Raw genomic sequence first — 20,094 nt, 5'->3', positions numbered from 1 at the left:
TACTTGGTTATATACTACAGTTCCTGGTGGTTCATTTGAATGCGCTAGGGAGTTGGTGAGTGTTTATTGTGTATTTACTTATGCTCATTGTTGTCATTGGATTTTTTGACTTATTCTCTGTTTTTTCACCTTTCTTTGGATTACTGTATTGGGATTTAGTTGCTTTTGGAACTGCCTTTTGCTGGCATCCCTTTTGTTCTCTTCAGAGATTCACAGTGTAACAAACCCTTTTGTAAAATAAATCTGTTATTGTATAAAGGTCATGTGTTTCCCCTTATATCTAGCTGGGATTTGATAATAAATCCCATTCAATGGTTGTTTTTGGAAGTATTTTTGGAACTCTTTTGTCTTTCAGGATTCTCAGTTCATAACACCAATATAATAGCAGTAGTGATTCTCAGTTCATATAACACCAATATAATAACAGTTGTGATTCAAACCAATATGACCAAGCCTTAATCTTTTACAAGTATTTTTTTCCTTTCTACCTCAAGGGCACCATTTATTCTTACCCCTTACTAGAGTTTTAACTGAAACAAATCACTGTCCTCCCAAATGTTTTGCCAGTCCCTAAGAACTGTATACTGTAATGGCACTGACAAGTTGCATCAACCAGGGATCTTTTAACCATAGTATGAGCAGGTATGCCATTACATAAATGAGTAGCTTCAGAGCCAGCAGCAGGTTATTCTATAAAAATGGCAAATCTGCAATGCTGCAAATAATATTCCATTCAGTGTGGCACAGGTGACCGGTCCTTTTAAGGATAGCGAGTCACCTAAAAGAATAACATAAAGAGCAAATAACCCTTTCCAGCATGTGTCGTTACTATACATTTAAATTCACATACAGTATGACTAAAGGAACTTTAAAGTCTGTTTCTGTTCTGTACAAAGTTTGTTTAGCTAACTTATCTGCTTTTTAATCTCCATATACTCCTCTATGTGCAGAAATCAACAGAAAAACTAACAATTAAAAATACAGGTCAGCTATGGCATTTTTTCCCCAATAAAAGACTATTTCAAATTTATGTTTTTCCAGGGATGAAGAGTCTGTTAAGATAACGGCTCTTTTAGGTTTAACCTCGTTTATACAGTCTAAAGGAAGAAAAGCCGACATCATTTCTTCTGAAAAAACTGGTATTTCTTTTGATATTTAAATGTCCTTATCTATAGTCACATTTTTTTCTTCATAAAATGCGGAGGCTACTTGCTTTACTTCGGCCATCTGTTCAGCCGGCCGGCGTGGATGGCCGGCGTGTTTATATGAAAACGTCAATAAGATCGATAGTCCATTTACCCAATCAGGTGCAGCAAAGCTATTTCCTGTTCTTTCATTTGGTGGGCGGGGCTAAGGGAAAACGCGTGTTGATCACGTGGATCCGGCGGAGCTGCAGCAGCTAGGGAAAGTAAGTTGGTTCATCTCGCATTTTTAAAAAAAATCTTCTTATACACCCTTACTTTAATTAATTACGAATTGAGACGTACTGTCCGTCTATGAAATACGACCCTTTGCTGGAGGGCGTTTTGTGTGTGTCATTGTTGACGTGTCAGCTCAGTGTTTGCGCGCTGCGCTTTTGTTTTGTTCTTGTCCAGGTCGGCCCACTCGGTTCTGGCGTTCTGTCATAAGAGGACTATAAGTAAACTTGTTTAAGATCGTTATCGAAGTACTCCTTGTGCGGGCAAAGGTGTGGCTGTGTGCATTTTCTCGTGCCAATGTAATAATCAGCCTGCATGCGAGGTGATTGATTAATCGCAGCACAAGGCAAGGCGGAAGGATCGCAGTAATTGTTAAGCTTGGAGTTAATCGTCAAAATAAAAGAAGTTGACGGCCCATTGTCTTTCGAGTGTCTGCCTCTTAAACTAGTAACGACATCTGTATCTTACTTGTCGTCTATCGTCCCCCAAAATACATTGGATCATTCTTATATGATCTGACTTAATTATTAATCCATTTAGGTTCCCTTTCGCCGAGAGTCTTACTTGTTGGCGATTTCAACATTCATATCGACATTCCTATTGAAAAATTAGTTCTTGTCCTTGCTGGTCAGTTTTGACTTGGTGGAACGTGCACAGTATATTGGACCAGATCTGCACATCTAGCTTATCTCTCTGTAACACTTACACCAGAGATTTAGGACTCTGATCAAAAAACAGTACTTTTCACTGTCTAATTACTCTGCCTCCTCTTAGATGTAAACGTCAAATTTCTTTCAGAAACCTTATAATATCTGTAACCACTATCCTTGTTGAATCCATTTCTGATCTTAATCTGTCTTTCCCTATTCCATCCGCACCAGATAGATAGTCTTGTTGACTTCTATAACTCGGGCATGCATTTAGCACTAGATAAAAACATCTCCTTTAAAACATAAGGAGGTTTTCTTTAAGCGTTCAGCTCCATGATCTAACTCAGAATTACAGTATATGAAATCAGCCTGTTGACTTCTTGAGAGAATGTCACATACAGTAAGACTGGCCTCACTGTGCACATCCAAGCTTTCTCTGACCATCAAAGGGCTTACAGGGCTTCACTAACTGAAAATAAGAACTTGCATTGCGGCAGAATACTAAAAGTGGCCATGATAACCCATGGGTTTTGTTCTTTGTAGTTAATAAACTTATTCAACCTGCATCTGACCCAATTACCTTTTCTACTGAAGTCTGTGAAAACTTTCTCCACTTTTTCTATAATAAAACTAAAAATCTAAATATTTCAACTAACTAAATCCATTATCCATTTATGTGTTTCCATTTATTCCCGCCCCATCCAGCTCCTTTTCTAAATTTTCACCAGTCACATCTGCATTTTCTGATGATCTGCGTGGTAAGATGAGGCCGACTACTTGTGTACTGGACCCCATTCCCTCCACACTTCTTAAGTACTGTCTTCATGTCGTAATCCTGACTGTTACAATAATAGCAAATGCATCCCTTGACACTGGCTTTGTGCAAGCCACTTTTAAAATATGGCTTCTGTAACACAGTGTTTAACAAAGTTTGGTCTTGATGCTGACAGTCTTAACAATTTTCAGCCAATTTCTCACATCTTTTCTGTCCACAGTTCTTGAGTCTGTTGTAGCCTCTCATCTCACCAGTTACTTAACTTCTAATAATCTGATGGATCTGTTTCAGTTTGGTTTCAGGGCGCAGCACAGCTGTGAACCGCTCTGCTTCAGGTAACTAATGATTGGCTTACAAACCAGCATATTATTTCTATTAGACCTCAGTGCAGCACATGACATTCTACTGTCCACAATGGAGAACATTCCAGGTATCTCTGGCACTGACCTCCAGTGGTTTAAGTCCTACCTGACTGATAGGCAAGAGTTAGTCCTGGCAACAGCAGATCTAGCTTTGCACCAGTCACACAGGGAGTTCCTCAGGGCTCTGTCCTCGGCCCTCTGCTCTTCTGTGTTTATGTACTTCCCCTTGGCCATATTATTCGTAGCTATGGACTTGGTTATCATTTTTATGCAGATGGCACTCAACTCTGTTTCATTGTTAAAAGTTTAACTTCATCACAGCTTCTTCAGCTTACAACTGGCCTCAGTAAAATTAAAACCTGGTTGAAGCACAGTTCTTTAAGATTAAATGGCTACAAAACTAAACTCCTGCAAATTGGCATTAAAGCACAACTTAAGAAAATGAGATCTTTCTCAATCACTCTCGACAATTATCACATCAGACCTTCTTATGCAAGAAATCTTGGTGTCATTTTTGATTTCTCCCTTTCTTATCCCACCCACATAAACCATATTAAGAAACTTTCTTACTTGCACCTCCATAACATATTCTGTATTTGCTCATCTCTCTCCTTTTCTAATGCTGAGAAACTTGTCCATGCTTTTATCACATCCCGCATCAATTATTGTAACTACCTATTAGCAGATGCCTTATATCGCAGCTCCAGGTGATTCAAAACACTGCTGCAAGAGTCCTTAAATGACCCAGCAGCATGAGCACATAACTGCCATCCTGCTACACCTTCACTGGCTCCCTGTGTCTTAAAGGATCGAGTATAAAATTCTATTATTAACCTACAAAGTTTTAAATGGCCTTGCACTGGACTACATCAGTGACCTCTATCGCTATGCTCCTGTTCACCCACTGAGATCCTCTGATTCTGGCCATCTTGTGCCCCACACTAACCTGTACTCTGTGTGTGACAGGACCTTCAGCTCTATAGCGCCCAGACTTTGGAGTGACCTCCCTAAATTAATTAAATCACCTGACTCAGTTCATTAAAAAAACAATTTCAAAGTTGTCTGTTCAGGAAGGCTTTTAACTTAACCCAACTCTTTGTCCCTTCTTTCAGTTTACCACTCTGTCCAGATGCTCAGGATAATTTGTGTGTGTGTTATATCACAAATTAGGTTATTTGTTCAGGCTTTTCTTCTAGTATTTTACTGTGGTTTATTGTCTTTTATTCTGTTTAATTCTTTGTATATCGTGTATTTATCTATTTTAGTGTTCTGTGCACAAAATATGTTTTCTCTCAATGATTTACTCCATTTATCTTTATTCATTTATTAATTTATCTGTTTACTTATTTTTACTAGCTTTAAGTTTTACTCTGGTGGCCTACCTCTCTTTCTCAGTGGTGGGGGTTGATTTGTTTCAAACCTTTTTTTTGATAAACTTGTGTTATTTGTATGGAATGCTCTTTGATTTTAATAAAATCAAAAAGAAAAAAAGAAGAATATATTTGTATCCAGTGTTACATACAGTATACCCTGTTTTCTTTCTAAGACTCTGTGAAGCACTTTGAGCATGGGAAAGTTGCTATATAAATGAAATGTATTATTATTATTAATGATGGGCAGCAGGAGGGCTTGTCATTAATTGATAATTAGATGCTCATGCCTTCCAATGCACTGTTCTGTTTTTTTTTTTGTAAAACTTTTTTTTCTTTCTTATACTCAGAAATGCAGAGGAATACCTGGTGCTACAGCAGAGACTGGCGACGAGATGGGCGACGGCGACGACATGCCAGTCCGGACAGGCAGAGACCTCGTCCTAATCGCGCTACACCTTCCAGTTTCAGGTATGGAAGCATTCAAATCCATGAAATTCAAACACCCAGGCTGGAAATACAAATAAAAAAAGAAGCTACTCAGCGATTAGGATCAGTGTTAACAATGTGCGTGCTAAGCATGCTAAAGAAAGACCCATGTCATTAAGTGAAATACAGAGCCAGAAATCTAAGGAACCATTGTGCTGTTTAGTGTGTTATAATAAGTAGGAGGTATTCTTGTACTATCATAAGTATGAAATGGAAGTGTATGGCATACTAAAGCTCTTAATAAATTAATATGAAAGAAGTTAAACTTGCACAACTTTCTCAAAATCTGCATAAGGGTGCACCCTGTACTCTGGTCCTCCATGAATTACAGCATTGGAGACATTAGTGAACCTCCTTCCACATGAAGTAGAAATGTGAGATGTTCTTAAAAAGGTGGAGCTTCATGGTTCCTTTTTTGATAAAATGTTTTGTTATTGTGATCATAAGAATTTCTCATAAACACTTTGAAATCACTTGTTTTTTTTTGTACGGTGCCTCCTGGCTCTACTGAGTCATACCTCATACCCCAGGGGAAGGCAACATCAGTCCTGGAGGGCCGCAGTGGCTGCAGGTTTTCGTTCCAACCCAGTTGCTTAGTTAGAAACCAATGATTACCAATCTGGGACCTTTCCATATTAGTCTGGAATGTTAGGTTCTTCTATTGTTGATTTTTTTTCCCCTTTCCATTGAAATCATCCAAATGATTTGAAGCCTAAAACTGATAATTTTCAGTCTACACATTTTTCTCTTAAGTGTTTTATTAAACCAAACAGCGCATGATTAATCCACACAAGTGTAAATGGAAATAAGTTAGATCAGTGTTTTCCAAATCTCGGTCCTGTGGACCCCCTGTGGCTGCAGGTTTTTGTCCCAACCAGATTCCTAATCAGTGATGACACCTGATAACACTGAGCTCATTTAATTAGCTGGTATTTTTTTTTTCTTTTATTCGACATTCAGAAAAGCATAGCAGCATGATTTTTACATTTATAAGACATTTATAAATGTTTCTGCTTTTGCTATAGATTTAAATGATCAACTGTCTTTTGTTGATTTCATTATACTTTGTCCTTTCTCTGTGCAGTTTTCCCCCCTTTGTTGTATCTTAATAATGACAAAATCAAGCAGAGCAGACACCCAGGAAAACAACACTGAATATTCAAAGGCTGCAACTACTTTAGAGTCAGACCCACTAATTAGTAAATAATGGATTAATTAAACAATTAGAACACCTTGAAAAGTAGAATGAAAATCAGGATAAAACACTGTTAAAAAAAAAAAAAAGATTCCTATATAACTGCTTGGTACATTTTAATATTTCTTTTTTTTTGCAAACTTAGTTTTCAAATTTCTGTATTGTCCCCTAAACACAGAACTTGGGAAATATCAGTTCACTTAATTACCACAGGAGTTCAATTAAAAACAGAAGCTGGTTGGAACAAAAACCTGCAGCCACTGGGGGTCCACAGTACCAATTTTGGGAAACATTGCATTAGATGCCTTCTCCTTTGTCATTTGCATCTTATTGTTAACTAGCAAAATACCCGCGCTTTGCAGTGGAGAAGTAGTGTGTTAAAAGAAGTAATGAAAAAGAAAAGGAAACGTTTTAAAAATAACGTAACATGATTGTCAATGTAATTGTTTTGTCACTGTTATGAGTGTTGCTGTCATATATATATATATATATATATATATATATATATATATATATATATATATATATATATATATATATATATATATATCAACATATATATATACACATACATATACACACATATACATGCAACGTATAGTTTTGTCCAGGAGAAAAGCAATCTTGCCTCAAATCAATGGCAACCTTTTGTAGGGTCTGTCCCTGAGACTTATTAATTGTCAACGCGAAGCAGAGCCTCACTGGAAGTTTGAGGCATTTGAATTGAAATGGGAGATCAGAGGGTATAACGGGGATGTGAGGAATACATTCAGAGTGTGGCGCTCTGCTGTTTTTTTGTGTAGCTGCCTTCACACAGCTTCTCCGCTGCTTTATAAACGAATGCCATATAAGGCCGTCGTTTCTCCTTGCTTTGCGGTTCTGTACTGTTTTATTGTTCGTTTATTACGATTGTTATAGTTATCGTGTAGCTATTCGAGACTTACTTTACTGTTCAGGTACCCATTTCCTTTATTTAATCCGCGGCTTGTACGCTATTTTTGTTCTTTTATTACGATTATAGTTATTTATTGATTCCCTTCTTTAGCTGACTGCCTGCTCATATAAGGCGCTCTGCTGGTTTTTTGTGAAGCAGCCTTTACACAGCTTCTCCGCTGTTTTATAAAGGAACGACATATAAGGCCATCGATTTTCCTTGTTTCGCCAAGGAAGCTGCCTTTTTATTTAATCCACGGGTTCTCCGATGTTTTATTGTTTGTTTATTACGATTGTTATAGTTCTCTTTATATATCACGTTGTCAGTTCAGCACTCTGGTTGTAATATGACGAAGCTGCGCGAGCTCACTATTGAGAATGCAACGTCTAGTTGTCCAGGAGAAAAGCAATCTTGCCTCAAATCAATGGCAACCTTTTCTAGGGTCTGTCCCTGAGACTTATTACTTGTCATCGCGAAGCAGAGACTTACTGGAAATTGGAGGCATTTGAATTGAAATGGGAGATCAGAGGGTATAACAGTGATGCGAGGAATACATTGAGGGTGGAGAAACTGTAGAGACAGCGTGTGTATTAACTTGTGGATTTTTCTGTGAGTATTTGGTGGCAGCGTGACGAAGTTGCTTCCGCAAGACCGCGCTAGCTGTGGAGCTCAGCTCGGAGCATATTCTTTTCCTACCTTGTCAATTGTGTAATGCGTCTTTTGAAATGTTTTGATCCATGGAAGTGATCACTCGTACTGCGTTCAGTCAGTTCACGTGAGCTGCTCTCTTGTGTGATGTTGCGATGTCCATTGCTTTATTTAATGTTAGCTAAGACCCGGCACTAAAAAGTTTCTCGCTACAGCAATTTTTACTCAGTTAGAAAGTGATCCAAAGTCTCGTTTATACCTCGTGTCTTCTCATTAAACTTGTACCTCGCGAATAAAGTATTCATTGAAGGCATGACAAACATTAGCGTGAGCGTGTCTATAAACTTAATTTAAACTTACGGTTTACACCGTGCTTTCTTTCTGCAGTAGCTGCACTTATGAATAAGCTTGTATGCGTTTTTTCTTCTTCAGCGCTTTTTGGAGCTCTTCCTTGTTTTCTACGTAATGCGTTCACAGACAGTTCATGTGATTAAGTGGGAGGCGTGATGATGTAAGACGCAACTCCACCCCCCACGGCCATCGAGCTGAAGTCCATTACAGTATATGGAGAAAAATAGGTTCCAGTTATGACCATTACGCGTAGAAATTCGAAATGAAACCTGCCCAACTTTTGTAAGTAAGCTGTAAGGAATGAGCCTGCCAAATTTCAGCCTTCTACCTACACGGGAAGTTGGAGAATTAGTGATGAGTGAGTGAGTGAGTGAGTGAGGGCTTTGCCTTTTATTAGTATAGATAAGGAGCAATTAAAAACAGTGAATGCATCTGTTTAAGACTGAAATAAGCAATTAAGGGTGGGAAACTTTAACAAGCAAGACCACAGAAATTAAGCAGAAGAGTGCCCCTTGAACAATAAGTGCTTCATTAGCAACAATTGACTTCTCATTAAGAATCTGGGTTGGATCAAAAACCTCCAGCCCTCCAGGACTGACATTGCCTACACCTGCCATACTCCATGATATACCGTTTTGCTCGTCTTGATGTCTAGTCATGTCTAGACTTCAAGCTTTTTGGAATTCTCCCAGATTTTTTTTTTTTTTTGCTCTCTGGACCAGAAAAACTCTTCATTACTTTTTCCCTGGAGATTAAAAGTAAATCAAAGTTTTTATGCCTTGTTTAGACCATGTTGTACACAGGAAATTACACCCTGATGATAAAGAGTAAACCAATAGTTGTCAGCAGCACTCTGCATTCTGCAAAAATTATCAGAAGGACTTAAAGTTGTGCCATGTCAGCTGACCTCAGTGGTTCTTTCTCTAATGGGACACAAGGGGTCAGAGTTAATCCTTTTCACAAAACTATGAAAAAATAGGGAGTAGTAGTATGGTATGTGGAGTTTTATATTTTATAGCATTTTATATTATTTTGTGGTTGCTGATAATGAATATGGTCTTTCGCCGTAATGAATGGTTTCTGTGTGTCTGTCCAGTTATGTCTCTATTACTGTATATGCCATTTGGTAAAGGATTCGTAAAAGCAGTGTCAATGTTTGATGTGTCATTTGTTAAAAAGAAACGTACAACACATTTTAATTACTACATACATTCCAGTAGGTGGTACTTTGCAAAAGTCTATGTTGATTACTTAGATTTTGACCCTCCTTTGATGTTCAGTGCTTGTATGGACTGGGTGTTGGACAAGGTCGTGGGGTGCAGCAGCTTTGAGGAATCTGTTGGTGAAGAAAGATTCACGGATCTTGACTTTGCTGATGAAGCTGTGATCTTCGCGGAGTCAATGGAGGCTCTGATTGGGGAGCTAGAGAGAGTGAGTGAGGAGTCTGAGTGTCTGGGCTTGTGAGTGTTCATCTGTTTACATATGATGATGGTACCATTTGTAAGATGAAATGCAGCAAAATATGTTGATTATATTATACAGATAAAACTTTAACTTCATTTAAATAATCTGTATTGTTAATAATTAAACATGTGAGGACACTGTGACACAGCGCTTGCATGTTCACGTATTGTCCCTGCCTTGCGCTGTATATTTGCTGAGACTGGCGCGACACTGGAAGGATAGATGGATAGAATAATTAAACACGATACTATGAAGATATTTCAATGTTCCTTAAAAGTTTTGAAGAATCGTCGTTGTAAGCTTACAGATGGCTTAACGTCTATTACAGAGCTGATTGTGTGGCGATTGGGTATTTGGGGAAAGAAAAGTAAGGACAAGAATTGAAGGTTAGTATGTTTGAAAGAGACCGTACTGCTACAGTAAATTATTTCATCAAAGGCCGAGCATGGCGCAGCAGCATCTTGTATGAGACATGAACAATCACTGCGCCATCATGTTCTTAATAACATGATTTCATTCCAATCATCATGAAAATGATATCACGTATACATCTCAATATTTTAATTATTCAGACAGCTGTAATATCACGAATGTAATGGATTCTGTGTCCTGTCGGAGAAAGAGAAAGAACGGAAGCACGTAGTGATTCACACACATAGAGCGCATTGAAAATCAAATACAAAACAAAGCATTTAACGTGCTACTTTAGTTACGATGGGATTTGAGAAACTAGCAAATTAAACGATTTTAAGATGAGGTTTATGATGTTTTACTTTAATGACAAAATAAACTACGTGATTAAAGTGGAAATTTAGAGATTAAAGTTAACTTTTCGTGCTTTTTTCCCCACTGTGCCTTTTTTTTTCTCTGTACCCTAATAAGCTTTCATATGACACTCAGACGGTCGGCTACGTCTCGCCTTTTCACGGCGACTTTGATATGTGACAACTTCTTTTTTATGTCGGGCACTGGGCGACTTTGTAAACTTGAGCTTGTTTCTCCAACATGCTATGTCACTCGATCAACTTCCTTTTGTTGATTATACCACTGTATAAACCAACAAATAGTACGTTTTTCTTTGCCTCCACTTGGTATTCACTGAAATTCTTAGATTTTCCCTCTTGCTTTTCCCTTTGCCTTTTCACAGAACACTGAGCTTAAGGTCTATTTATATTGATTTGCATATTTAAAGAGGTATAATTCTGGGAGGAGACTTGGTGGGACAGAAGGCATGTGCGTTAGTTTTCACTCTGATTGGGATTTATGGAGCGGAAGAACGTGGAAGTTGGAGTACGCACAGATTCCTGCATCTGGAATTTTCTGTGCATAAGCACATTTCGGCTTTTGTGCTTACGTCATGTTATAGTGCGAATTCTACACACAGCATTATATATGAGGCCCCTGGTGCTTCCTATCTTGCTATATGATTGTGAGACATGGACGCTGTCCAGTGACCTGAGACGAAGACTGGACTCCTTTGGTACTGTGTCTCTCCAGAAAATCCTTGGGTACCGTTGATTTGACTTTATGTCGAATGAGTGGTTGCTCATGGAGTCCTCAATGAGGCACATTACCTGCATTGTGAGGGAGTGTCAGTTACGGCACTATGGCCATGTAGCGCGTTTCCCTGAGGGTGATCCGGCTTGTAAGATCCTCATTGTTGGGGACCCGAGTGGCTGGACCAGGCCAAGGGGTCGCCCACGTAACACCTGGCTACGGCAGATAGAGGGTCATTTCCGGAGGGTGGGACTGGACCTGCCTGGGGGGTTGCAAACTGGGACCCCGAGTTGTTTCGTCGTGTAGTGGGTGCGGCAAAGCACTGTACCAGTGCATGCTCCCCAACTTGACTTGACTTTGATGGGTAGCACAGGTAGTATTTTTGTTATTTGATTCTTTAGCAGTGACCCTAGCCCAATAAGAATCCCTACAAGTAGGTACAAAAATTGACAAATTTAAAGGAGAAGCACACAGTGTATTATTTTACTAGGGTTTTGGCCCTCAGTGGACCTCTACTAGGTGAAAAATGAAATATTTCTATTAGAGTCAAGGATATTCAGACTTAATATATGTGGTTCAGTTTTAATATTTAAATATTTTAAACATTTGATGAAACTATTCCTGTTTATTATGTACTAATGCCTCAAAAAGTAAATAATGACATTTCTTTTGAACACGCTGAATTAGGGCAGCCTACACTGATTCAGACTTTAAGTAATACGACATACTGTTAATATTACTTATTATATTTGGCTGATGCCTGTATCCACGACAACTGGTTCCATTTCTTTTTTTTGTCCTGTTGAAGCACAGGCAGCTGAAGTGACTTGCTTATTGTCACATAGTGCCAGTAGTGGGATTTTAACCCATCGCCTCAGGTTTTCAATGCTAAAACCTTATCCCTTACACCACACTATTGAATTTCTCACCTACAAATTCAGAACTGTTCATTTTTCATTATTTTTAAACAAGCCACTACCCATGCACAACAATCAAGTGGATCCTGATACCAGAACACGGTCTAGTCAGGATATGTAAAACATAATATTAATTAATCTATTGCAACCATCATTCCTATTCCTTGTTTTCAGCCATTTACTAAGTTCCAAGATTATTCTACGTATATAGTTGTGTGTTTGGTAATAGATGCTCAACCACAGTTATACAGGTGAATAGTCACTACATGTAGTGGACTTAATCTTTATGTAACTGCAGTGTGAGTGAAGGGCTTACACAACTATGAGAATAGTGTGGGGCTCACTAATGGTGGTGACTGGGCAGGAATGCAGGCTAGTGTGACAGGTGCTATATAAACTGGTGTGATATTAAATGGTAATGATTTATTATAGTGTTAAATATACATGTTGATTTGTGTTTTTTTTTTTTGTTGCATAATATTAATTTCTCTATTTTAAAACATTGTTTAATATGGTGTCATTTGAGTGATGACATGCATGTTGGTTGGACATGCAGGTAAGAATTTCACTGTGTGTTGTGCCTGGGACAATATTACCATTGCTACGAAGAAACCTTGATTAGTTTAAAGACATGGCCGCATGTTATACTCATATCTACCAGTCGATGGCTTTGTGAGAGATGATAGTCAGGCAGACCAAAATCACAGTTATTTTAAGATGCTTATTATGGCACTCTTTTAAGAATTCTTTAACGTGTTACCATCTGCCATGCCAATTGTTGTGTTTATTAAGGGGAAAAATTATATTTTGGGATTCTTGAGGTCAGTCTAATATATTGCAAGATAAGTTGGTCATGTACATGTGATATCAGCAATGATCCCGGGAGGGGCTTAGAGTAGAGCCGCTGCTCCTCCGCATCGAGAGGAGTGCGATGAGGTGGCTCGGGCATCTGATCAGAATGCCTTCTGGACGCCTCCCTGGTGAGGTGTTCCGGGCACGTCTAACCAGGATGAGGCCCCGGGGAAGACCCAGGACACGCTGGAAGGACTATGTCTCCCGGCTGGCCTGGGAACGCCTCGGGATTCCCCCGGAAGGGCTAGAAGAAGTGGCCATGGAGAGGGAAGTCTGGACATCTCTGCTCAAGCTGCTGCCCCTGCGACACGATCTCACATAAGTGGAAGAGGATGGATGGATGGCTCACAACTACCATCCCAGATGCTAACGTGGAGCTACCCGGGTTTAGCAAAGTTAGAGTGGACAGAGATGCAAATATCTGCGGAAAGGAGTAGGACTCGCTCTCTATGTGAATACAAGGTGGTGCAACTCTGGACATGTAAGCGTCAAAATCTTCACTTGCTGCCGGGACATAGAACTGTTGGCCGTAAGCCTTCGTCCCTATTACTTGCTCAGAGAGTTTGGACACGTCATTGTTGTTATTGTTTACATCCCTCCTCGGGTGGACATGGAGATAGCGGGTGACATCATCCATTCCGCTGTTGCTAAATTACAAACACAGCATACTGATGCTCTGTGTAAGAGAGGACAGAGCCGACTATACTTCCTTAGAAGGCTGGCGTCCTTCAACATCTGCAATAAGATGCTGCAGATGTTCTATCAGACGGTTGTGACGAGTGCTCTCTTCTACGCAGTGGTGTGCTGGGGGGGCAGCATAAAGAAGGACGCCTCACGCCTATACAAACTGGTGAGGAAGGCAGGCTCTATTGTAGGCATGGAGCTGGACAGTTTGACATCTGTGGCAGAGCGACAGGCACTGAGCAGACTCCTGTCAATCATGAAGAATCCACTGAACAGTGTCATCTCCAGACAGAGGAGCAACATCAGCGACAGACTGCTGTCACTGTCCTGCTCCACTGACAGACTGAGGAGATCATTCCTCCCCCGCACTATGTGACTCTTCAATTCCACCCGGGGGGATAAACATTAATATAATACAAAGTTATTGTCTGTTATACCTTCATTTTTATCAATCTTTAATTTAATATTGTTTTTTATCAGTATGCTGCTACTGGAGTATGTGAATTTCCCCTTGGGATTAATAAAGTCAGTCTCTCTCTCTCTCTCTTCCAGCACACATGTACACAGCAAGGCTGGTGTCAGGAAATGAATGAATGGATTATCTACTTGGTGCTTTGTTACGTGATTCTGAAATTGTTTTTTATGATATATGATTAGTAAAGATAACAGAAATGCTATTTTGTTTGTTATTGTTTTTTTGTGTAATAAGGAGATTTAGTGGTTAGCAGTGATGTCTCCCAGATGCAGGGACTAGGTTTGGTTTTTGACACTTACAGTATGGATTTTAGCAATATTTCTTGGGTTACTATGGCTGCTTTTCCCATGTCCAAAAGACATGCTGATGCACTAAAACTGGCATGGCATGAATGCATGTGTGTCTCTGGAATGGACTGATATCCTATCCAATGATGAATCTGCTGTCTTGGTGCTTTGTGCACTTGTTTCTGTGATTGAAATTCATAAGGGTGTTTAATAAATTGATCTCTGCAAGTCTCCAGTGCCTGGTCATCAGGGCTATAGAGCCCTTCAGCTCTAAATCTATGAGTTGGATTTTAATCCTATTAAATACTGAGTATTGGGTGCAAGTTTGTCACACAGTTGGAACAGCCATTTAGCCAGTCACGTTACTGGCATTTTTTCTCTCTTTTCGGATGGTTGCCAGCTGCTCTTCATGGTGCCATTCCAGCACATTTCCTTCTTCCATTCTTTGACATTTTTCTTGTTTCTCATTCCAGCACATTGCAAGGCACAATCTTCAAAATAACATCTTTATATATAATATGCTACCATGGCCGTCCGTTTGTCTATCCAGGATTTTAAACCACCTGTAGCTCGCAAACCGTTTGACCTATTGACCTGAAATTTGATACACATATACTGCGTGTCATCTGCTATCCGCATTTGGGGTGATGATTGACCTCCAAGGTTATTCCTTTTTTTATTTTTATTTTATTTTATTGTAGAATCAACTCTTAGCAGTGGCCAGCAGGGTGGCTGAGCAGCACATGCTTGCAGGCGCCGTTCTTATCCTCTACCTCTTCATATCTTAAATCATTCTTGAGGCAGATTGAAGACTTAAGTGCCAGCTTAAGTGAAAATTCAAAGAAAATGTATTAAGTAATTGGAACACAAACACTGACAGTTCTAATGCAAAAAGATGCCAATGAAAGAAGAGAAGAAGTGGGCCACTAGGGTGGAGAAAAGAAGAGCTGCTCAAGAAGCAGCAAGCACATCAACCTCTGAGCAAACAAATGCTAAACATACAGAGAAAGAGGATGAAACCAGGAATGCTCCAGTCAAGTGTATTCACTGCACGTTATCATGCAGTGCGCTGTTACTGGTAATTGATAATGCACAGCATATCTTTCTTTATGAAATATTTGAACAGAACACCCCATCTTAAGCATCCACTCGTAGACTTTTTTTTTAACTGTGATAAAAATCATCAGAATAAAATGATCAGAGTTGGTGGCAAGTAATCCATGCCCCAGATTATTTAACAATACCCGACTAACATTAAAAAGTCTAAAGCTTCTAAGGAGCTGTTGTTCCATTTTGTTCCAGATTTGTAAGTACAGTTTGAGTATCCCTAATCTTAAATGCTCCAAAATCCAAAATATTTTGAACCGTGACATGATGCCAAATATGCTACCTATTTTTTTTTTTTGTTTGTTTTGTTTTAAACTGCTGTGCAGATGTAAATAGCATATGCAAAGATTTCAAACAGGTTTATTTTTTCTCAGTGGGGCAGTGAGTGATGATCCCTGTGAAGCCTCGAGTGCTCCTAAGCTAAAATTCACAATCGGTGCCCATGGATGGGAAGGTGGGGGCAGATGTCCCTCGTGAAGTTTCATGAAGCTAGGACACAAAAACTGAAAGTTTTGTGGAATGTGGCATACGCACATTTTGGCTCTTCATTGCAAATACACGTCATTGGCTCTCTTTAAATGGAACCAAAATAAAGTTTATATATCATATTCCATCATTTTTAAGGTATATGTTTGTCACGTCAGCTTACATTATAGTAACAGTTCGGTGATATGCATTATTAGAAACGTCATTTAGCTGGTTTGGCTGCATTTTCATATTTGTTCAAGTGTGTCCCCAATATATCTTACTATGCATATGCAGATATTCCAACATCAAATATCCTAAATATTCCTGGTCCCAGGCATTTCGGGTTAGGCATACTCAACATGTACTTATGTTGTGGCATTGAGTATTAGTTTATTTATTCCTGATCTAATTTGATTTAAGAGCAATAAAGGTATTAAATATTAAGTACCATGTAACATTTAATAAGTTAATAGTTAATTATACAGATGTTATTTGAAAGATTTACTAGGCATAAAACATTTTTACAGTTAGGATCATTATAATGTGCCCTAGTTTTCTCAGAGGTTTAAAGCAATTAAAGACATTTGTAGATTTGAGTTTTGATAAGACTGCCTAAATACCATGTCAGACATGATTGGTTGTGATTAAATTTCTCAGTATATTTTTAGCAAAACTGAAACCTTTTGTTCACCCTTGCGGGAATAATGGGTATGCAGCTAATGAAACCATAACTCTTCCCTTTGCTGTTTAACATTTGTTACATTAAAATAATTTGTTTTAAAATATGTTTCCTTTCAATTTATGCTTCTTGTATAATTTCTGGTCTTGTTTTTCTTACACAATTATTTCATTTCTGCTTCAAAGTCAACAGCATAGATCTGCTGGAACTTCTCAAACTGAACAACTTTCAATGCCATTGGCTTCCACAAATCCATCCCAAAGTTCAGCTGTGCCAGGTAGGTCACCTCATTTTCATTACTAATTTTGTGTCTGTACTATATTACAATAGACTTAACATTTTAGTGAAATAGCATATTTTATTTAAATATAATTTCAATTCAGTTATGAAAGGTTTTTTTGTTTTTTATCTTTACTTTTTTGCAATCATAGATTTGTCTACTTAATCCATGTCTTCACTGCCTTTGTATCTTCATCTAAAATACATAAGCATATTCACTTTTTTACTCCTGTTCTTGTACATTTTGAAAAATGGTTAGTGATGGTATAATGTTTTAAAAGCACCTTATAAATAAATATTCATTATTCCTTTGGATATGATTCACAGTTGACAAGCTTGCACACAGTCTTTTGCAAATGGGGTTACTTGCTATGGTCCCATACCCACCCAACAGAAAAATCCTGAAATCAGTCCACTTTACGACCAGAACATATGGACTCAAATGTTCATGACCAGCCATATTATACATTTGGTCTTATTCTAGTCACACTGTTAGCTAATAATCAAGTCAATCCTAAAAACCAAAGCAGACTACTAAATAGTAGACTTTCATCTATGTATTACTTCTCTTTTTCAGTTCATATACCCTACTTGTATGTATGTATTATCGTAGAAGGTTTATAATCAAGAAATGTTCAAATATTTTGTTCTCAGTTTAGTGCATTGATATAGCGTAGCCTATTATAAAACTAGCTCACATTATTGATGTTGTAAAATAATAGAAAGGCCAGTTTGAGACCACTTTAATATATAAACTAGGGGGCTCTGCCCCCTGATCACTTCTCTCGCCAACCTCCATGCAAGCCCTACGCGGTAGTCATTTCCCAGATCTGCCGCTGGTGAGAAATAGTACTGTGCTTTTGGACAAACGTGAATATCAACTCCGTCTTTGATATCTCCAAATTTCAAAACTATTATCGCTGACAATTCGTCACGTGTTGGTTTAATATATATGCGAGTATGATCTTTTTAGATTCATATAGAAATCCAAGAAAACTTTTTTGTCCGTTTTTTTTCAGATAAATTTCATGTAAAGTGTGATACTTTTGGATGTATGGATTTATATCCATTATTGGCTGTAGAATTTCTAATACGTCCGATTATTTAACTCTTTCGATTCTATGTTGCATCGCTTCTCTTTGATCATAAATATAAACGTGACCGAATTGTGGCTTCTTTGAAATTAAACTTGTAGTAGCTTTAATTGTTAGGGGACCACAGATTCTCATAGCATATGGTTCTGAATTGTGTATGTTTTGAGCATTGAATGATGTGAACGCGAACATATCATTGTAGATTCGGATATTTTGCCTGTAGTGTTTGTGGATTTCACTTTCACCAAACAACAAATCTTTTAATTCTCGTGGATATGTTTCTTCATTGGAAAGAAACGCTACTTTTCCCTGATGGCAACACGAATTAGATGATCTACAAGTCTCCAACCAATGTCTACATACTTCTGTCATATCACCTATGTCCATATATTCGATCTGTTTTTACTGTTCTGTTATTTCACTGAGTAATAATTTCTATTTGTTTGTGCTAATGCGATCTTTACTAGCAGTTTTTTGAGACTTTTGAATTTTAGTACTTTAACAATCTCTAACCTGCTCTGCATGTGTATCGCGCCGTTTTTGAACCTCTTTACAACATTCTACTTTGTCTTCTACACTTTGTCTTTTCTTCTTCTACTGTTTGTCTTTTATTTCCACCCCAGCTTGGACCTGTTAGGTTTTCAATTCATCTCTTGGCACAAAGTCTCATCTCGCAGGACATGAAATTGTCTCTCTATAAATGTCTCGTCTCTCTGAAAAAGTTTTGTCTCATCCCAAGATTTTTTTATATAGTAGAGAGAAATGTTAACAGTACTTTAGTTTTTTCCCAATTTTGACTTTAGCATTCCAAAACAGCAGACTTAAATATTCACTTTTGCTTTTGAATAATGCCTTGAGATACATGTTCACTTGGCATATCACAGAAATATATTGAACTACTTTGATTTATACACTATTAATAGCCACATGATAACATTTATTAGCAGCCAAGGTTGTAGTCCGTGCTAAGCGCTTGGCATGCTCTATGGCTTGTTGGCTAAGTTATTTGACTTTAAACAATGTCCTTAAATTCTTTTGTCCCTTCTGAGTCCCTTAATGTATCTGTGTTCTAACAGTATATAATATACTCAAACAACTATGCTTTTATGTATTTAAAATATGAACGGTCGTCTTTTTTTAAGTTATTTTTCTTCCAAACAACTCTGTCCAATGTAAAGTCATGGAGATGGGACTTATCACAGCATCATCAAGGATAACACAGGAAGCAACCACAGCCACCTCTACAGTCCATCACAGAGTACAATCACTTACTCATTTCAGCCCAGTTAAGAGTTGACAGTCAACTGAACCTGCATGTCTTTTTATGTGACAGAAAATGGGAGTACCCAGAAAAAAAAAATTCTTATAAACTGAAAGAAGATGCAAACTGCACAATAACAACTGTGGCTGAGACCTGAACTGTCAAAAGAGATCCTACTTTGCTGGACCCTCTTTCTCCATGTGCAGGCCCTTACTTAGGTAAATCATGCCATTCCAGACAAGGCAAAGAGAGGATTTAATTTCATGCACACAAAAATAGTACAATGCCCATTTTCATAGTTGTCCCTTTTATGTCTTCTAATGCTTGCCTAGCAGTTCTAAATGATGAGCCCCTGTGTGCTAAATCTGGCCTTTAGCTGTACACGTGAGAAAGAAGCAGATTTATAAAATATTTTTTGTACAGAGTGCAGTGACGTATTAAACATATAAACTTATATTCTGATTACAGTAGCACAATTGAAAAAAATGTTTTGTAAAATAAAAACTTCTTTAAAACACAGAGGAGAATTAGACTTCATTATAAAGCAGCATTAAATGAATTCTGATCATCTTAACACGGCAAGAATGATTCAGGATAGTAAGAAAAATAAAACTAAAGGCTGAAAGTAGAATTATTACCAAAGCATTAATGAAAGCTTCTCTGTGTCCTTAGTACCAGTACCCCTTTCACTCTGTCACCTCATCTCAAAATAATCACAATAGCACATTGACAACAGTGGGTCCACCCACAACATACAAACAGTTTACTTCATTATTGTTTTGGGACTGGAAAACAAGATCATTTTCAAATCTGATAAATCTGAGGAAGTGTAAATTGG

At 38.2% G+C, this 20,094-nt stretch overlaps 1 protein-coding gene across 2 annotated transcripts in view; it reads left to right on the top strand.

Moving 5' to 3' along the window:
• The first annotated feature begins 1,323 nt into the window (after positions 1 to 1,323).
• Positions 1,324 to 20,094, top strand: part of wdr21 (WD repeat domain 21) — a 34,997-nt gene continuing 16,226 nt past the window's right edge. The window contains exons 1-3 of one of the 2 annotated variants that reach the window (XM_039741387.1): positions 1,324 to 1,408; positions 4,926 to 5,046; positions 16,808 to 16,899. In XM_039741387.1, the coding sequence (XP_039597321.1) occupies positions 4,928 to 5,046; positions 16,808 to 16,899 (211 nt within the window). In that variant the 5' untranslated portion in view covers positions 1,324 to 1,408; positions 4,926 to 4,927. Of the gene's footprint in view, positions 1,409 to 4,323; positions 4,353 to 4,925; positions 5,047 to 16,807; positions 16,900 to 20,094 lie in introns of those variants that run through there. The other variant, XM_039741388.1, reaches the window with a different exon arrangement.

The sequence above is a fragment of the Polypterus senegalus genome, chromosome 18, assembly GCF_016835505.1.
Source record: "Polypterus senegalus isolate Bchr_013 chromosome 18, ASM1683550v1, whole genome shotgun sequence".
NCBI classification, from domain to species: Eukaryota; Metazoa; Chordata; class Cladistia; order Polypteriformes; family Polypteridae; genus Polypterus; species Polypterus senegalus.
The sequence above is the reverse complement of the archived record's forward strand: the minus strand, read 5'-3'. Positions and strand labels throughout refer to the sequence as shown.